Source organism: Channa argus, chromosome 9 (genome assembly GCF_033026475.1).
Source record: "Channa argus isolate prfri chromosome 9, Channa argus male v1.0, whole genome shotgun sequence".
NCBI lineage: Eukaryota > Metazoa > Chordata > Actinopteri > Anabantiformes > Channidae > Channa > Channa argus.
This window is the reverse complement of record NC_090205.1, coordinates 6,350,884-6,365,184: the sequence shown is the minus strand read 5'-3', so window position 1 is coordinate 6,365,184 and position 14,301 is coordinate 6,350,884. Positions and strand designations below refer to the sequence as shown.

At 41.5% G+C, this 14,301-nt stretch overlaps 1 protein-coding gene across 2 annotated transcripts; it reads right to left on the bottom strand.

The window, feature by feature from the left end:
- Positions 1-73: 73 nt before the first annotated feature.
- On the bottom strand, positions 74-14,100 carry LOC137132661 (CD209 antigen-like). 2 transcript variants are annotated; one of them, XM_067515476.1, is made up of 5 exons: positions 13,988-14,100; positions 13,687-13,788; positions 6,897-7,076; positions 6,113-6,255; positions 74-1,225 (listed from the first exon to the last, which is right to left on the bottom strand). In XM_067515476.1, exons 1-5 carry the CDS (start codon positions 14,055-14,057, stop codon positions 1,172-1,174), a joined length of 549 nt encoding a protein of 182 aa, XP_067371577.1. In that variant the 5' UTR covers positions 14,058-14,100; the 3' UTR covers positions 74-1,171. The 2 variants fall into 2 exon arrangements, with proteins under 2 accessions (XP_067371577.1, XP_067371578.1); XM_067515477.1 differs by lacking the exon at positions 74-1,225 and having other exon boundaries at positions 6,122-6,255; positions 6,920-7,076.
- Between the last annotated feature and the right edge of the window lie 201 nt (positions 14,101-14,301).

Sequence of the window (14,301 nt, the reverse complement as noted above, 5' to 3'; positions counted from 1 at the left end):
TCCTTCTGGGTCGAGGTCTGACTTATAGTAATATGTCTTGTCCCTGTGCACCACCTGTTTCATTTACATACAAACATGTTCTCTGTTGAAAGATCATCTCAAAGTAAAAACTCCATAAGAACAACACTTCTAGTTTTATGATTTCTTCCACATTGATGATACTTTGAATACATGGTAATGCCCAATAATACAACCCAGCAAATATGTCAGTTGGTAAATAAGATATAAAAAAACCTGGATTCATTGATTAACAGAACCTATTCGGCTCAATCTGCCACATACAAAGGACTAGAAAGGAAAAATAGAACACATTATTATATTAGGTGCAGCATTATAACACAGCTGGCAAAAGGTTGGGTTAACTGTTGGCGTGTTGGCTTTGATTTCAAACAAACTTCTTTCACGTTTTCACTATGGGGTTTGTAGAACTTTGAGGACAATAATGAATTTGATCCATTTTGAAATAAGGCTGTAACAAAATGTGGAAAGTTAAGGGCTGGGAATAGTTTCCTTGTATGCAGCATAGTAAGTAGCACATCAGTAAACACCACTACAGGTTATTTAGGGCAGGTCTGCCTCTGACTGGCCTGGGTCCTACTCAGACTGGAGCAGTATCAAGGTACTGCAGGATGACAGATTCTCCACCTGAAGGGAGGAATCTTTGATACTGGACACCTCTCTGCTGTATGTCTGCCATGGCTATTTAATGAATCCACCAGATGAGTTAGGAATTTAGGGTTTATTGAAGATCACAAAGCAACAACACTCTTGCAAGAGCTTTCAGATCAGTCTGACGAAAAACCTGTTCATGCCCAGATTTATAGAGATTGACCACTTCCTTGAAAATCGAAAAAAACAGCCCCTGTGGATTTATTGCACTTAACAGAATGTTCCTCACACCTCTCTAGACAGAACTTAGAACCTCCCCAGTTATGCTGCCATGCAGTTGGTCATATGGCCAGGTTACAGAGAAAATATAATATTTGGTATAAACACAACTAAACAGTCATTAAACATAAGGTCAACAGAAATCTTACTAAAAGCAACTAGACATAATTTACACTAGTGCTGAGCCATTTTCTCACAGATCCAGCGCAGAGAAGCATTACATGATCGATCATTCCAGTTTTCTTCGGTTTTCTTGCCAGTTCTGATGTGTGCACACTCTTCCTCACCCCACGTCGTGTCTCCACCGCCATTGTCTGGCTGACTTTCTTCCCAGTAACTAAAGAAAACAAGAAAAATAACAGATGTAAACTCTGTCTACTTGCTGTTAACTGCGCCTCTTGTTTCTGGGCGTCCGTTGATCCATCAGTTATCTGTGATTGCTTATTCTGTTCAGGGCTGCGGATGCTGGAGCCTGTACCCGTCACAGCACCTGCTCGTCCACCTCCCAGTTTGTTCTGGTTTGTCTTGGAGCTGCAGTGGCCACCACACCTGCACTCAATCAACAACCCTGATGACACCTGTTCATATGCCGGTCTCCTGCATGCCATCGGTCTCCCTTTCCTCCTGTTCCTGCCAGTGTTGTGCTTTCAATAAACCGCCTTTTTCCCGCATCTATTGCTCGGTTCCGTCTCTCACTCTGGGTCCACTTAATAACTATACATAGATCTAAACTGGGGATCTTCTAGCTACAAGGCAGTGCTGCAAAAACTAAAAAAAACTAAAACACAAATCCAACCTCAGAGTCAGTGAAGCTCCATCAATCCATTTCCAGGTGCCTTCCTCTTCCCCATCAGTCAAACCAATCCAGCTCCAGGTGTGTGTGTGTGTGTGTGTGTGTGTGTGTGTGTGCGTGTGTGTGTGTGTGTGTGTGTGTGTGTGTGTGTGTCCACTAACTTATGGAATAGGTCCTCAGGATTTTTTGTGATTAGTGTCCTGAAAGAGGGATAATTAATACAGGTTCACCAGAAATGTAAAGCCGCACATACTAAGCGTATGGGTCACTTGTATTTCTTTAATTATTTGGAAAAGTAAACGAATCATATTTTGAGTTGCCTAATTATTTGAATTATAATTTTAGGGAAGATTTATTTATTTGCCCAGTTTTAATATTAAAGTTGAAAATATTTTGTGACATAGTTGTGTGTTTGTGTTTAATATTCATGACCCAGCGAATAACACATAACAATGTTATTGCTATACAAATAAAGATTTGGTGCCGCTTACACACTGTTTATAGAATAAGTAACACAAACACAGGTTAAATACTTATGTGCAATATTACATATTTCTCAGTTTGCTGTATTCAAAGCATTGATTATATTCTTCCTCACTGCAATTTAATGTGAACTTTAAGAAGCTTGTGTGCACCCCATCAACTTACTGTATGCTTTAGTTGAGAAACTAATTAACAAGTTACATTTTAATAAATTGCCATATCTAAAGTCCACATGACCTTAAAGAAGCTTACTCATCCTAAACCAAAGCAAATGAGACAAATACCTCCAGCCAACTATGTTTAGCCTGTGTCAGAGAGGCCAGAGAAATGGACATTGGTGGTAATCTTGGAAAGCCTTTTAGTCCTCACAGCTTCTGAATCACTCTACAGAGCAGAGACACAGATGCCTATAACCATGGTAACTGTAAACAAGATGGCGACGGCTGTGGCCTCAAAACTGAGACTAAACTATTACAAATCAAACTATACAAAAAGTTTAGTTTTTAAAGAAAGACTAGATTGAAACCAAATTAATTTTTTTCACAAAACTAATTTATAATCAGGTCCCAAAATTTACTGGTCGGCCAATAGGATAGTCTTTTATTACCATTTAGTTTTTATTTTTGGATGAAAAATGTAAAATGTTTTTTTTTGCAATATTTAGTTTTACCGGATCGGTCGGGGCCCGGGTTAACAACGACCGCCACCGGTACTGTTGACCTACATGGTACCGGTGGAAATTGGACAACTGTTGGTCGAAGACGAAGAAGAAGAGGAGGAAGGTGTGTTCGTAGGCAGAGAGAGAAGAGGAAAGCTAAGAATGTAGGACTGACAGTAGGGACTTTGAATGTTGGTACTATGACAGGGAAGGCTAGGGAGTTGATCGACATGATGCAGAGAAGGAAGGTGGACATACTGTGTGTCCAGGAGACCAGGTGGAAAGGTAGCAAGGCTAGAAGCTTAGGAGCAGGGTTCAAGTTGTTCTACCATGGGTCAGATAGGAAGAGAAATGGAGTAGGAGTTATACTGAAAGAGGATTTTGTGAGGAATGTTCTAGAGGTGAAAAGAGTATCAGACAGGTTGATGAGTCTGAAGCTGGAAGTCGAAGGGGTGATGTTCAATGTTGTGAGTGGTTATGCCCCACAGGTAGGATGTCAGTTAGAAGAGAAGGAGAAATTCTGGAGTGAGTTAGATGAAGTGATGCAGAGCATCCACAGAGGTGAGAGAGGTAATTGGTGCAGATTTCAATGGGCATGTAGGTGAAGGGAACAGAGGTGATGAGAATGTGATGGGCAGGTTTGGTCTTCAGGACAGGACTGCAGAAGGTCAGATGGTGGTTGACTTTGCAAAGAGGATGGAAATGGCTGTAGTGAACACTTTCTTTCAGAAGAGGCAGGAACATAGGGTGATGTACAAGAGTGGAGGTAGAAGAACTCAGGTAGACTACATCTTGTGTAGACGCTGTAATCTGAAAGAGATCAGTGACTGTAAAGCATTGGTAGGGGAGAGTGTAGCCAGAAAACACAGGATGGTGGTGTGTAAAATGATGCTGGTGGTGAGGAAGATGAAGAGGACTAAGGCAGAGCAGAGGACAAAGTGGTGGAAGTTGAAAAAGGAAGAATGTTGTGTAGTTTTCAGGGAGGAGCTGAGACAGAATCTGGGTGGCTTGGAGGTGCTTCCAGATGACTGGACTACTACAGCTAATTTGATCAGGGAGACAGGTAGGAGGGTACTCGGTGTGTCATCTGGAAAGAGGAAAGCGGACAAGGAGACTTGGTGGTGGAACGAGGAAGTTCAGGAGTGTATACAGAGAAAGAGGTTAGCTAAGAAGAAGTGGGACACTGAGAGGACTGAAGAGAGTAGACAGGAGTACAGGGAGATACAGCGTAAGGTGAAGATAGAGGTGGCAAAGGCCAAACAAAGAGCATATGAGGACTTGTATGTTAGGTTGGACACTAAAGAGGGATAGGTGGATTTGTACAGGTTGGCCATACAAAGAGATAGAGATGGGAAGGATGTGCAGCAGGTTAGTGTGATTAAAGATAAGGATGGAAATGTATTGACAGGTGCCAGGAGTGTGATGGGAAGATGAAAGGAGAACTTTGAAGAGTTGATGAACGAGGAAAATGAAAGGGAACGAAGAGTAGAAGAGGTGACTGGTGTGGAGCAGGAAGTAGCAAAGATTAGTAAGAGTGAAGTGAGGAGGACATTGAAGAGGATGAAGAGCGGAAAGGCAGTTGATCCTGATGACATACCTGTGGAGGTATGGAAGTGTCTAGGAGAGGTGGCAGTAGAGTTTCTGACTAGTTTGTTTAACAAGATCTTGGAGAGTGAGAAGATGCCTGAGGAATGGAGGAGAAGAGTACTGGTACCAATTTTTAAGAACAAGGGAGATGTGCAGAGCTGTGGCAACTGCAGAGAAATAAAACTGATGAGCCACACAATGAAGTTGTGGGAAAGAGTAGTGGAAGCTCGGCTAAGGGCAGAGGTGAACATTTGTGAGCAGCAATATGGTTTCATGCCTAGAAAGAGTACAACAGATGCAGTATTTGCTTTGAGGATGCTGATGGAGAAGTACAGAGAGGGTCATAGGGAGTTGCATTGTGTCTTCGTAGATTTAGAAAAAGCGTATGACAGGGTGCCGAGAGAGGAGCTGTGGTATTGTATGAGGACGTCTGGAGTGGCAGAGAAGTATGTTAGAGTGGTGCAGGACATGTATGAGAGCTGTAAGACCGTGGTGACGTGCTGTAGGTGTGACAGAGGAGTTCAAGGTGGAGGTGGGTCTGAATCAAGGATCGGCTCTGAGCCCCTTCTTGTTTGCTCTGGTGATGGACAGACTGACAGATGAGGTTAGACAGGAATCTCCATGGAATATGATGTTTGCAGATGACATTGTGATTGGTAGTGAGAGCAGGGAGCAGGTGGAGGAAAATCTAGAGAGGTGGAGGTCTGCTCTGGAAAACAGAGGAATGAAGCTTAGCCGCAGTAAGACAGAATACATGTGTGTCAATGAGAGGGACCCAGGTGGAACGGTGAGGTTACAGGGAGCAGAGGTGAGAAGGTGCAGGACTTTAAGTACTTAGGGTCAACGGTTCAGAGCAACGGTGAGTGTGGAAAAGAGGTGAAGAGGCGAGTGCAGGCAGGTTGGAACGGGTGGAGAAAAGTGTCAGGTGTGTTGTGTGATAAAGAGTATCAGCGAGAATGAAAGGAAAGATGTTCAAGACGGTGGTGAGACCAGGGATGTTGTTCGGCTTAGAGACAGTGGCACTGAAGAAAAGACAGGAGGCAGAGCTGGAGGTAGCAGAGCTTAAGATGTTGAGGTTCTCTTTGGGAGTGACGAGGATGGACAGGATCAGGAATGAGGACATCAGAGGGACAGCTCATGTTAGATGTGTTGGAGATAATGTCAGAGAGGCCAGATTGAGGTGGTTTGGACATGTTCAGAGGAGAAACTGTGAATATATCGGTAGAAGGATGCTGAGGTTGGAGCTCCCAGGTAGGAGGTCTAGAAGAAGACCAAAGAGGAGATTTATGGATGTAGTGAGGGAGGACATGAAGTTAGTTGGTGTGAGTGAAGAGGATGCAGAGGACAGAGTTAGATGGAGGCACATGATTCACTGTGGCGACCCCTGAAAGGGAACAGCCCAAAGGAAAAGAAGAAGATTTAGTTTTAGTATTTCAGGAAAAAAATGGTCTTGAAATAATTTACATCATAGTTTTGGTTAATGAAATTAACACTCTTAAAAAAACGAATTCTTCATTTCATTTGTCCTCAGTTCTACAAAAGTGGACAAAAAAGCTACAGCAGCTTCACAGCACGCAGCATTTCAACATCACACAGACCAGAAACATTTATCCACAACTTCTCTGTAGGTGAACATTCCTTTATTTCCTCAGTCCTCACTCTTTGTTCTGTCACACAAACATGGACACACAAACACACTGCACCTGTTCTTCAGCGCTGTCTATGACCACCAGATCTGCTCCTTTACTGTGGCAGTCCTCTCTGCCTTTTGTCCAGGAACCAGCGTCATTGGAGAGGAAATAGCAGAAACAGCTGAACATTGTCCATCCAGCAGGACAAGTTTTATCTGTAACATAAATCAACAGACATTATTGTGACAACTGCTTATCCTGTTTACAGTGGAGCACATGACAATATCAATTGTTTCTGTCATGTTTTGCACGTCCACATGAGACACTTTCCTCAGTCACATCATTCTGCAGGTCCTGCTTATAAACAGAAAACAACCTGGATGAGCTGAGATGAGTGACCAAACTGATTAGCTACTACAGCAACACCTCGTAAATGTAATGCATCACAGCTTGCTATGTATTGGGATGTTTAGTTGGAGATCAGAGTTAAGCGATGACCATATCGTGGATAATTGATGTACACAGTGATCCTGAGATACAGGTATGAATTGGGTTCCGGGTCTTACGTTAATTTATTTAATCGATGTCGATTTGACTTCCAGAAGTGTGGGTAATGGGTTGGGTCCAGTGACTAACCTCACCTTGTCCTCTAACATTATTCCACTTTTAGGGACGAGAATGGTTTTCTATTATAGAATCACTTTTTGGCATGACACCGGCATGAAAACCAAGTACCTTAACATTATGTCACACTTTAGAGAAAAACTTATATTTCTGATATTTGTGTTTACACAAATTTTCATTTTCTTGCATCACTCATATACCATGTGCCATTTCTTTCACTGCCCAAACTCACTCTGTCTGCAAATCCTCTCAAACCTGCGTTTGGCTTCTGTCCTTTTCATAAGGCTGGAATTCAGCTGGTCTCTCTCTGCACTCAGGGAGGACAGTTCTTTCATATAGTCCTGGAAACGCTCAGTCATGTTGGCTTTGATAGTGGAGAGTTCTGCTGCTGCATAACGCACTGAGTTATGATCTGAAATAAAGAAGATTGAATATTAGACTATTCAGTTTAATTTTCCTTGACTACAATAAACCACAATTTAAATAACAATGGATGAAATATCACTACTAAATTATATATATGTGTGTCATGGCCAAATATATCAGCTCCCTTGCAATTCTGTCAAAATACAACCCTTCTTTGCAGTTGCAAAATTGCAATTGCAAATGTTTTAGTATTCACATACTTGTTGTTTTTGTTTGCACTGGAACAACAGAAAAACTGAGAAGAAAAGTTGATAAAAAATTCAAACAGAGCTCAAAAATGGACTGGACAAAATTATTGGCACCTTGTCAAAATTGTAAGAAATAATTGCCTTTCAAGCACGTGATTCTCCTGTAAGTTGTATTTAGGCACATCTGTGGTACGTTACAGCGCTGGGCAATACAGTAATCACACTTGCAACCAGATAAAATGGAGAAATTTAGTTTATTTAACCTATGTGTTGTGTGTCACACTGAGCATGGAGAAAAGAAAGAAGTGTAAAGAGTGTGTAAATTGTCCAAAAACATGGACAATTTCAAGTCTCCAGAGATCTTAATGTTCACTGTGCACAGTATCATCAAGAGGTTTACAGCCCATGGCACTGTAGCTAACCTCTCTGGAGGTAGATGGAAGAGCAACGCAGATTGACTTCCAAACAAGTACATATGGTAGTAGACCCGGGAGGACAGCAGTGCTGACACAAAGGCAAGAAGAAAAAAGCCAGACTGGAGTTTGCCAAAACTTATGTGACAAAACCACAATCCTTCTGGGAGAACGTACTGTGGACAGATGAGACAAAAGTAGAGCTTTTTGGTAAAGGACATCATGGCACTGTTTACAGAAAAAGAAATGAGGCCTTCACAGAAAAGAACACAGTCCCTGCAGTCAAACATGGTGGAGGTTCAAAGATGTTTTGTGGTTGCTTTGCTGCTTCTGGCACTGGATGCCTTGACTATGTGAATGGTATCATGAAATCGCGTGACTACCAAAGATTTTTGGGGCGCAATGTAGTGGCCAGTATCAGAAATCTGTGTCTCCACCAGAGTTGTAATTTGTCCAGTGTATTTTTTGGATTCTGTGTGGAATTGTATAAGATTTGACTCTTCTTCTCTGTTTTTTCTGTTGTTCCAGTGCAAAGAAAAACAATAAGCACGTTAGTACCAAAACACTTGCAACTGCAATTGTCTGAGAGAAGGTTGCGTTTTCTGACAGAATTGCAAAGGTGCCAATATTTTTGGTCATCTAGTTTATGGCATCTAGTTATGCCATCTAAAGTAAACATATTGTTAGACAACATATTTCTTATATTTTTAGGCCCAAATGCAATAATTTCAGTTTTGTCTGAATTGACAGTACAAAGTTAGAAATTATAGGACATCTACGCCTTTATGTCTTGTAGGTGTGGAAAATGTAATTCAATTCATGCTTGAAGTTGGACTAATTGATTAGTATCTTAAATAAAGCTGGGTATCATCTGCATAGCAGTGGAATTTACTGATTGTTCTCTAATAATGTTGCCTAGAGGTGAAATATATGCAGAGTAAAAAGTATCGGTCTTAACACCATATATTCCATATTTAACCTTTGTGCACATGGAGGATTCATCATTAACACGAACAAATTGAAGTTTATCAGATAAGATTTAAATCAAACTAATGCAGTTCATTTAATCCCACTTTCATTTTAAACTAGGACAGGAGATATACTCAACGAGTAAGTGCTGTTTGAAATTTGTTTGTTGGTTTCAGAGGTTTCTGTCATTTCTCTTGAGTCTGCTGATTTAGTCTGTTTTTATTAGAGTTAAGAACTGTAGGTGGAAAGTTTTGCTCTTCTGGTGAAGTGGATATTTGGTCTGTTATTGGTGGTAGTTTCAGCTTAGTAATCACCGAACGTTCACACCTTTGACCTAACAAAGGCACAAATTAGTTTGGTTTCAGCTGGGTCGCGGTTTCAGCTGTAGCCAATTAAAACCATATATAAGGCACCTGTTGGGCTGAAGCGTCAGCCCTTGTGTTGAGGCCTCCTTGTGTGAAGACGGACTGTGTAGAGAGTAGTGAGTCTACCTGCACGAGTCGATCGAGCAACGACATTGAAACGCACTTTGTTTCTAACTTATTTTACTTCTTTTACGGTTTCTTCACTTTGCTTCACATTAACCCCTTTCTACTCCAGAAAGCCTTTTTTCTTTGTTTTGCCATGCGCTTTCAGCAGATCCCTGTTCTCCTCCGCAGAAGCAGGACAACGTCCTGCAACAACATGTTTCCCACCTGCGCACCCTTACTCGGACCACTTTGTCACTAGCCTCTTTTACTCTTGTCCTGTTGAACTGTTAGTCTGCAATGAACAAGGCCGACTTCATTCCAGCTTTTGCTGCACAGTCAGCTGTTCACCTGCTTGCACTTACAGAAACCTGTATCCCAACATAGAACACGGCCGCCCCAGCTGTGCTCTCCGCAATTTTCCTTCTCTCACATGCATCACTCATGAGGTCAGGGCGGTGGGACTGGACTTCTCATCAATGACACCTGAAAGTTACACTATTGTACACCTGCACCACAGACAACATCTTGGTCACTCCTCTGCACTTATTGGATCATTTCTCCATTCAACTCACTGTCTTCATCCCTAGACCTTCGCATTCTCCCACCACACTTGTAACATTCCGTCGTAACCTCAGGTCTCTCAACCCGGACCGATTCTCTTCGCTCGTCTCCGTAACTCTTCCCCCAACACAGGACCTATCCATCATCGATGCAGATCCAGCCACGGACAGCCTCTGCAATACACTTTCATCGTGTATTGGATTGTCTCTGCCCCACTTCTTCGAGATCCACTCGTCCTGTTTCTAATCCGTGGCCACCGACCAGATCCGTGAGCAACGCACCACCCTCAGGAGTGCTGAGAGGAAGTGGCGCAAATCCAACAATCAATCTGCCCTTGCTCAGTATCAGGATCTGCTTGGATCTGTTTCGCACAGTGTTACCAGGGCAAAGATTGAATATTACCAGGAGCTCAGCAAGGACCAAGCTCAGCAACACCTCGCACACCAGAAAGCTGTTCTCCACTTTCAAGTCACTCATCTAACCACCTTCACCTCCGCCATCTACCTCTAGACGATGACATCCGGCTAACTTCTTCCAACACTGCATTGCTCTCATCATTTTCAACTCTAACTGAGGACGTATCCGCCCTCCTCCTCTCTAACCATCCGACCACCTGCTGTCTGGATCCGAACCATTCAATCACCTTCAAGCAGTTGAACCCTCACTAATGCCAGCTATTGCAAAAGTCATCAACACATCTCTCACAACAGGCAATTTTTCGACCTCACTCAAGCAGGTCCAAATTACCTCACTGATCAAGAAGCCTTCTCTTGATCCCATAGTTGTGGAGAATTAAAGGCACTGGTCATATCTCGTCTTGACTACTGCAACGCTCTGTTAATGGGGTCACTGGTATCCACGGTCAAATTCCTTGCAGATGATCCAAAGCGCGGCAGCTCGACTCATTTTTAATCAGCCAAAAAAGACCCATATCACACCACTCTTTAGATCTTTGCACTGGCTTCCTGTAGCTGCTCACATCAGGTTCAGAGCTCTGTCTCTTGCTCACAGGGCGGTTAACTCAACAGCTCCTGCTTACCTCAACTCACTCATTCAGGTCTACAATCCTTCCTGTCCACTGCGGTCTACCAACAAATGACCTCAGATGGTCCCAGCACCGCAAAGAAGACAGAGCAAAACTGATGATCCCACGATGGTGGAATAAGCTACCAAACTCTGCACGCTCAGCAAACTCACTCCCAATATTCAAAGAACTGCTGAAAACAGAACTCTTCCGCATCTTCCTTTGCACTTAAATCTATTTTTTTTTTAAAACTGCTCTTTCTCGTACTTGCATCTCGTGAAACACTTTTCTGATAGGACTTTGCTTTGATGTTTTCTCCTTGACTTAGATTTCTGCTTTTCACATACCTCACTTGTAAGTCACTTTGGATAAAAACATCTACTAGTTGACTAAATGTAAATGCAAACTTCATGTTCTACTCTATAATAAAATGTTGTGATATGTGGTATCGAATGCAGCACTAAGATCTAGTTCTAGAGACTAGCTCATTATCTGAGGACAAGAGAAGATCGTTGATGACTTTACCCAGTGCTGTTTCTGTACCAGTGCTGTTCATCTGTATGATGAACTCAAAATCCTGCCTGAAAGTCTACAAACATTAATTATTCCTGTACAGGTGGTCACATAATTGCTTTGTAACTACATTTTCAAGGATTTTAGAAAAAAACTGGGTTTTTTAAGTAGTGGTTTAATAAAGCCAGTTTCTAAAGATAGATTAATGACATCTAACACAAACATATCTATTAAGGGTGAAGGTTGTAGTTGGAATAGGGTCTAGCAGACAGGTTTTTGGTTTATAGATGAGGTAATAGTTTAAGTTAGTTCAGCGAGATCTATGGGTACAAAGCAGTCTAAGAGGGATTGGGGTCTTACTGATGATTCTAGAACTGTTGTACATGAAGTAATATTTGTGGGCAGGATCTGGTGATTTTTTTCCCCCTAATAGCTATAATTGGTTACCTAAAGAGAGTCATGAAGTCATTGCTGCTCAGAGTTAAGGGGAAACTAGGCTCAGCAGAACTATGGCTCTTAGTCAGCCTGGCTACAGTGCTGAACAGAAACCAAGGGTGGTGTGGTGCTTTAGCAGGTGAGCACTCCTGTAGAGTAATGGACAAGTGTTTACATGTCTGTAGGTAAATATATGGATTCAGTCATTCAAGACATGTTGCAGTGGGATATAACCCAAATATCAAATGTTTCCTTCAAAATGATTTTGCAGTTCTTTTGCTTATGAGCCTGTTAGGAGACAGGGTGACTAAACATGTATGAAACTGTAATGTAATCACGTCCCACGTTAAAAAGCCAGAAAAACAATCTATATGTCCATCACATAATCTCACAAAGTCAACATAACACAGGGTTATGACAGCAGCTGTGTGATAGATCACATTTAAATCTAGTTTTCACCAAGAAGTTGTTAATGTATCCACAGACAGTAGGATTCAGTACTGTGGACTGGGGATGAGGACGACACTTTGCAACGCCTGGTGGCTTAAAAGACGAACTGCAGGTAGGATTTAATGAGCCTTTTTATGAAATAAACACACCACATTCATGACGAAATGCCCCCAGTAGGATACCGCAGAACCCATGACACGTTCACTGACTACATCTGTACACGTAAGTGGGTTTGCTGAGTGACCACTCAGAATTGACTAATCAAGTTTTCAAATTTATGTAGGATTCATCAAGTCTTTGACGAGCTACTTGGAAAGTGCTCGTGAGATGCTTTGAAACCCGACATGTAGACCACCCCTGGTCTACATGTCGGGTCCATAGGTCCATAGGTCCCACATCCTCTGTATGTGACCCTTCCCACTGGGGTTTCTTGTGTAGTAGTACAGTATAGTTCCCTATTTTCATCTGTCGTCCATGAATGTCTAAGCCGGTGTGACACTTGTGTTTTCAACTCTCATTAGAATCGAGTAAGGCAGGTAGCATTAAGAGCTTTGCCTATATCTATTACTGCTGTCATAGTCTTATGGAAATCAAGGAAATAAACGATACTGCTGTATAAACAAAAACAACTGCTATAGTGACTTTTAATGTGACAATCCATGTTTACGTTGATGAAATAGTTTAATTGTGTTAAGATTTAAGTGCAGATGAACTTTCTGTTTGTCTGTTGAATAGCTGGATGAATTATTCCTGTTTAAGTTAGAACTTTGTCTTAGTCAATTTTAAATCTTCAAAATAAGCAACAACAAGAACTGCAAACGTTTGAAATTTTACGACTAAATTTCAAAATATTTGTTCCCGTTTGTCTGGTTTTATAGTCAATGATGTGTTTTTACAGTTAAAACATTTGTGCCAAGTAACACAAAAGTAACATATTAAAATCTCAGTCATAATGTTTGTATGAGGACCCAAAAGCAACGCAGTGAGAGGGATGTAAGATAAAAGTAATTTTATTTAAGGAAACAACAAGAGATGAATTAAACAGAAACTAGGCTTGGTAAACAGAGAATACAACTTTTTACATGAACAAACTTAAAGTGGGGAACTAAAGATCACTCAAACAAGGACGACAAAACTACCTAAAGGATTTTTACAGATTATAAACAGAGACTATAAAGGGGACACAAATCAGAAATAATGGGCATCTGAATGGAAACCAGATGAGGAAATGTACGTGAGCACTAACTAAGCGGGTGGAGAAGTGACATGACAAGTAAACCAGGTGACAAACCTTTAACAATGAAAACCATGAGACAGAGCTAAAATAAAGACAAAACAATAGCCAAACCTCAGACCAAGATGCCGGTAACAATTGTGAATGTTGACGAGTGGTAAAGGTGGAGAAACAACCTCGGAAAAGGAGGTGGAGAAAAAAGGTACAAAATAAAAGACAGGAAGTGGGTATGATGGCCAGATCATGACACAAACAAGATTTTAAAATGTCTTTCAGAATGGAATAATGCTTCTTAAAATCAAAAGTTGAATCAGATTTTAACTATAAAACCAGACTCACAGTGGACACCGAGGCTGATGAGTCCAGTCAGCAGGAAAACACTGAGTAGCCCCAGACAGAGAACAGCAGCTCTATAAAACCTCCTCTCTGAGCTCCTGGGACCTGAACAGAAGACAAGACCAGTGAACACAGTCAATGATGTCACAGTAAGACCAGATGATCATGTATATTTAGACACAGCTCAGTCTGCCACCCTGTGTCCTACCAAACATACAGTCAATGATTCATTAGTAATAACAGATGATAACAGATTCATTCTTCACTCTGTCTGTCAGCATCAATTCTGATTGAACATTCTCACCTGTCTGATTTGTTGAAGATCTCGAGTGAATAGACTTGTCATATTTAACGTTGGTATATATTTGCTCCATTAATCATAAGGTGTTCAGCTCTGCAGCTTTGACTGCAGTTCATGTAAGTTATGAAAGTTGCTTTTACTGTTTGAGGAAGCTGAGCATCACAGGAAGTGACAAGTTGTGAGCAGAAGGTTTCTATACTAAGCAACATTATTTGAGACACATCACACTACATCTAGAACTGAATTGGGTAGTTTTCTGTCTCTGATTAGAAGCAGTCACTGTTAACAAACACACAAATAAATAATCCAAATCCATC

Bases quoted from the DNA above. Each gene is read 5' to 3' on its own strand.
- LOC137132661 (XM_067515476.1), bottom strand. From the start codon at position 14,057: ATGGAGCAAATATATACCAACGTTAAATATGACAAGTCTATTCACTCG. The intron at 7,077-13,686 runs GTGAGTCTGGTT...TCTTTATTTCAG, and splicing joins CATCAGCCTCGGTGTCCACT to ATCATAACTCAGTGCGTTAT. The intron at 6,256-6,896 runs GTGAGTTTGGGC...TTTATGTTACAG, and splicing joins TGAGAGGATTTGCAGACAGA to ATAAAACTTGTCCTGCTGGA.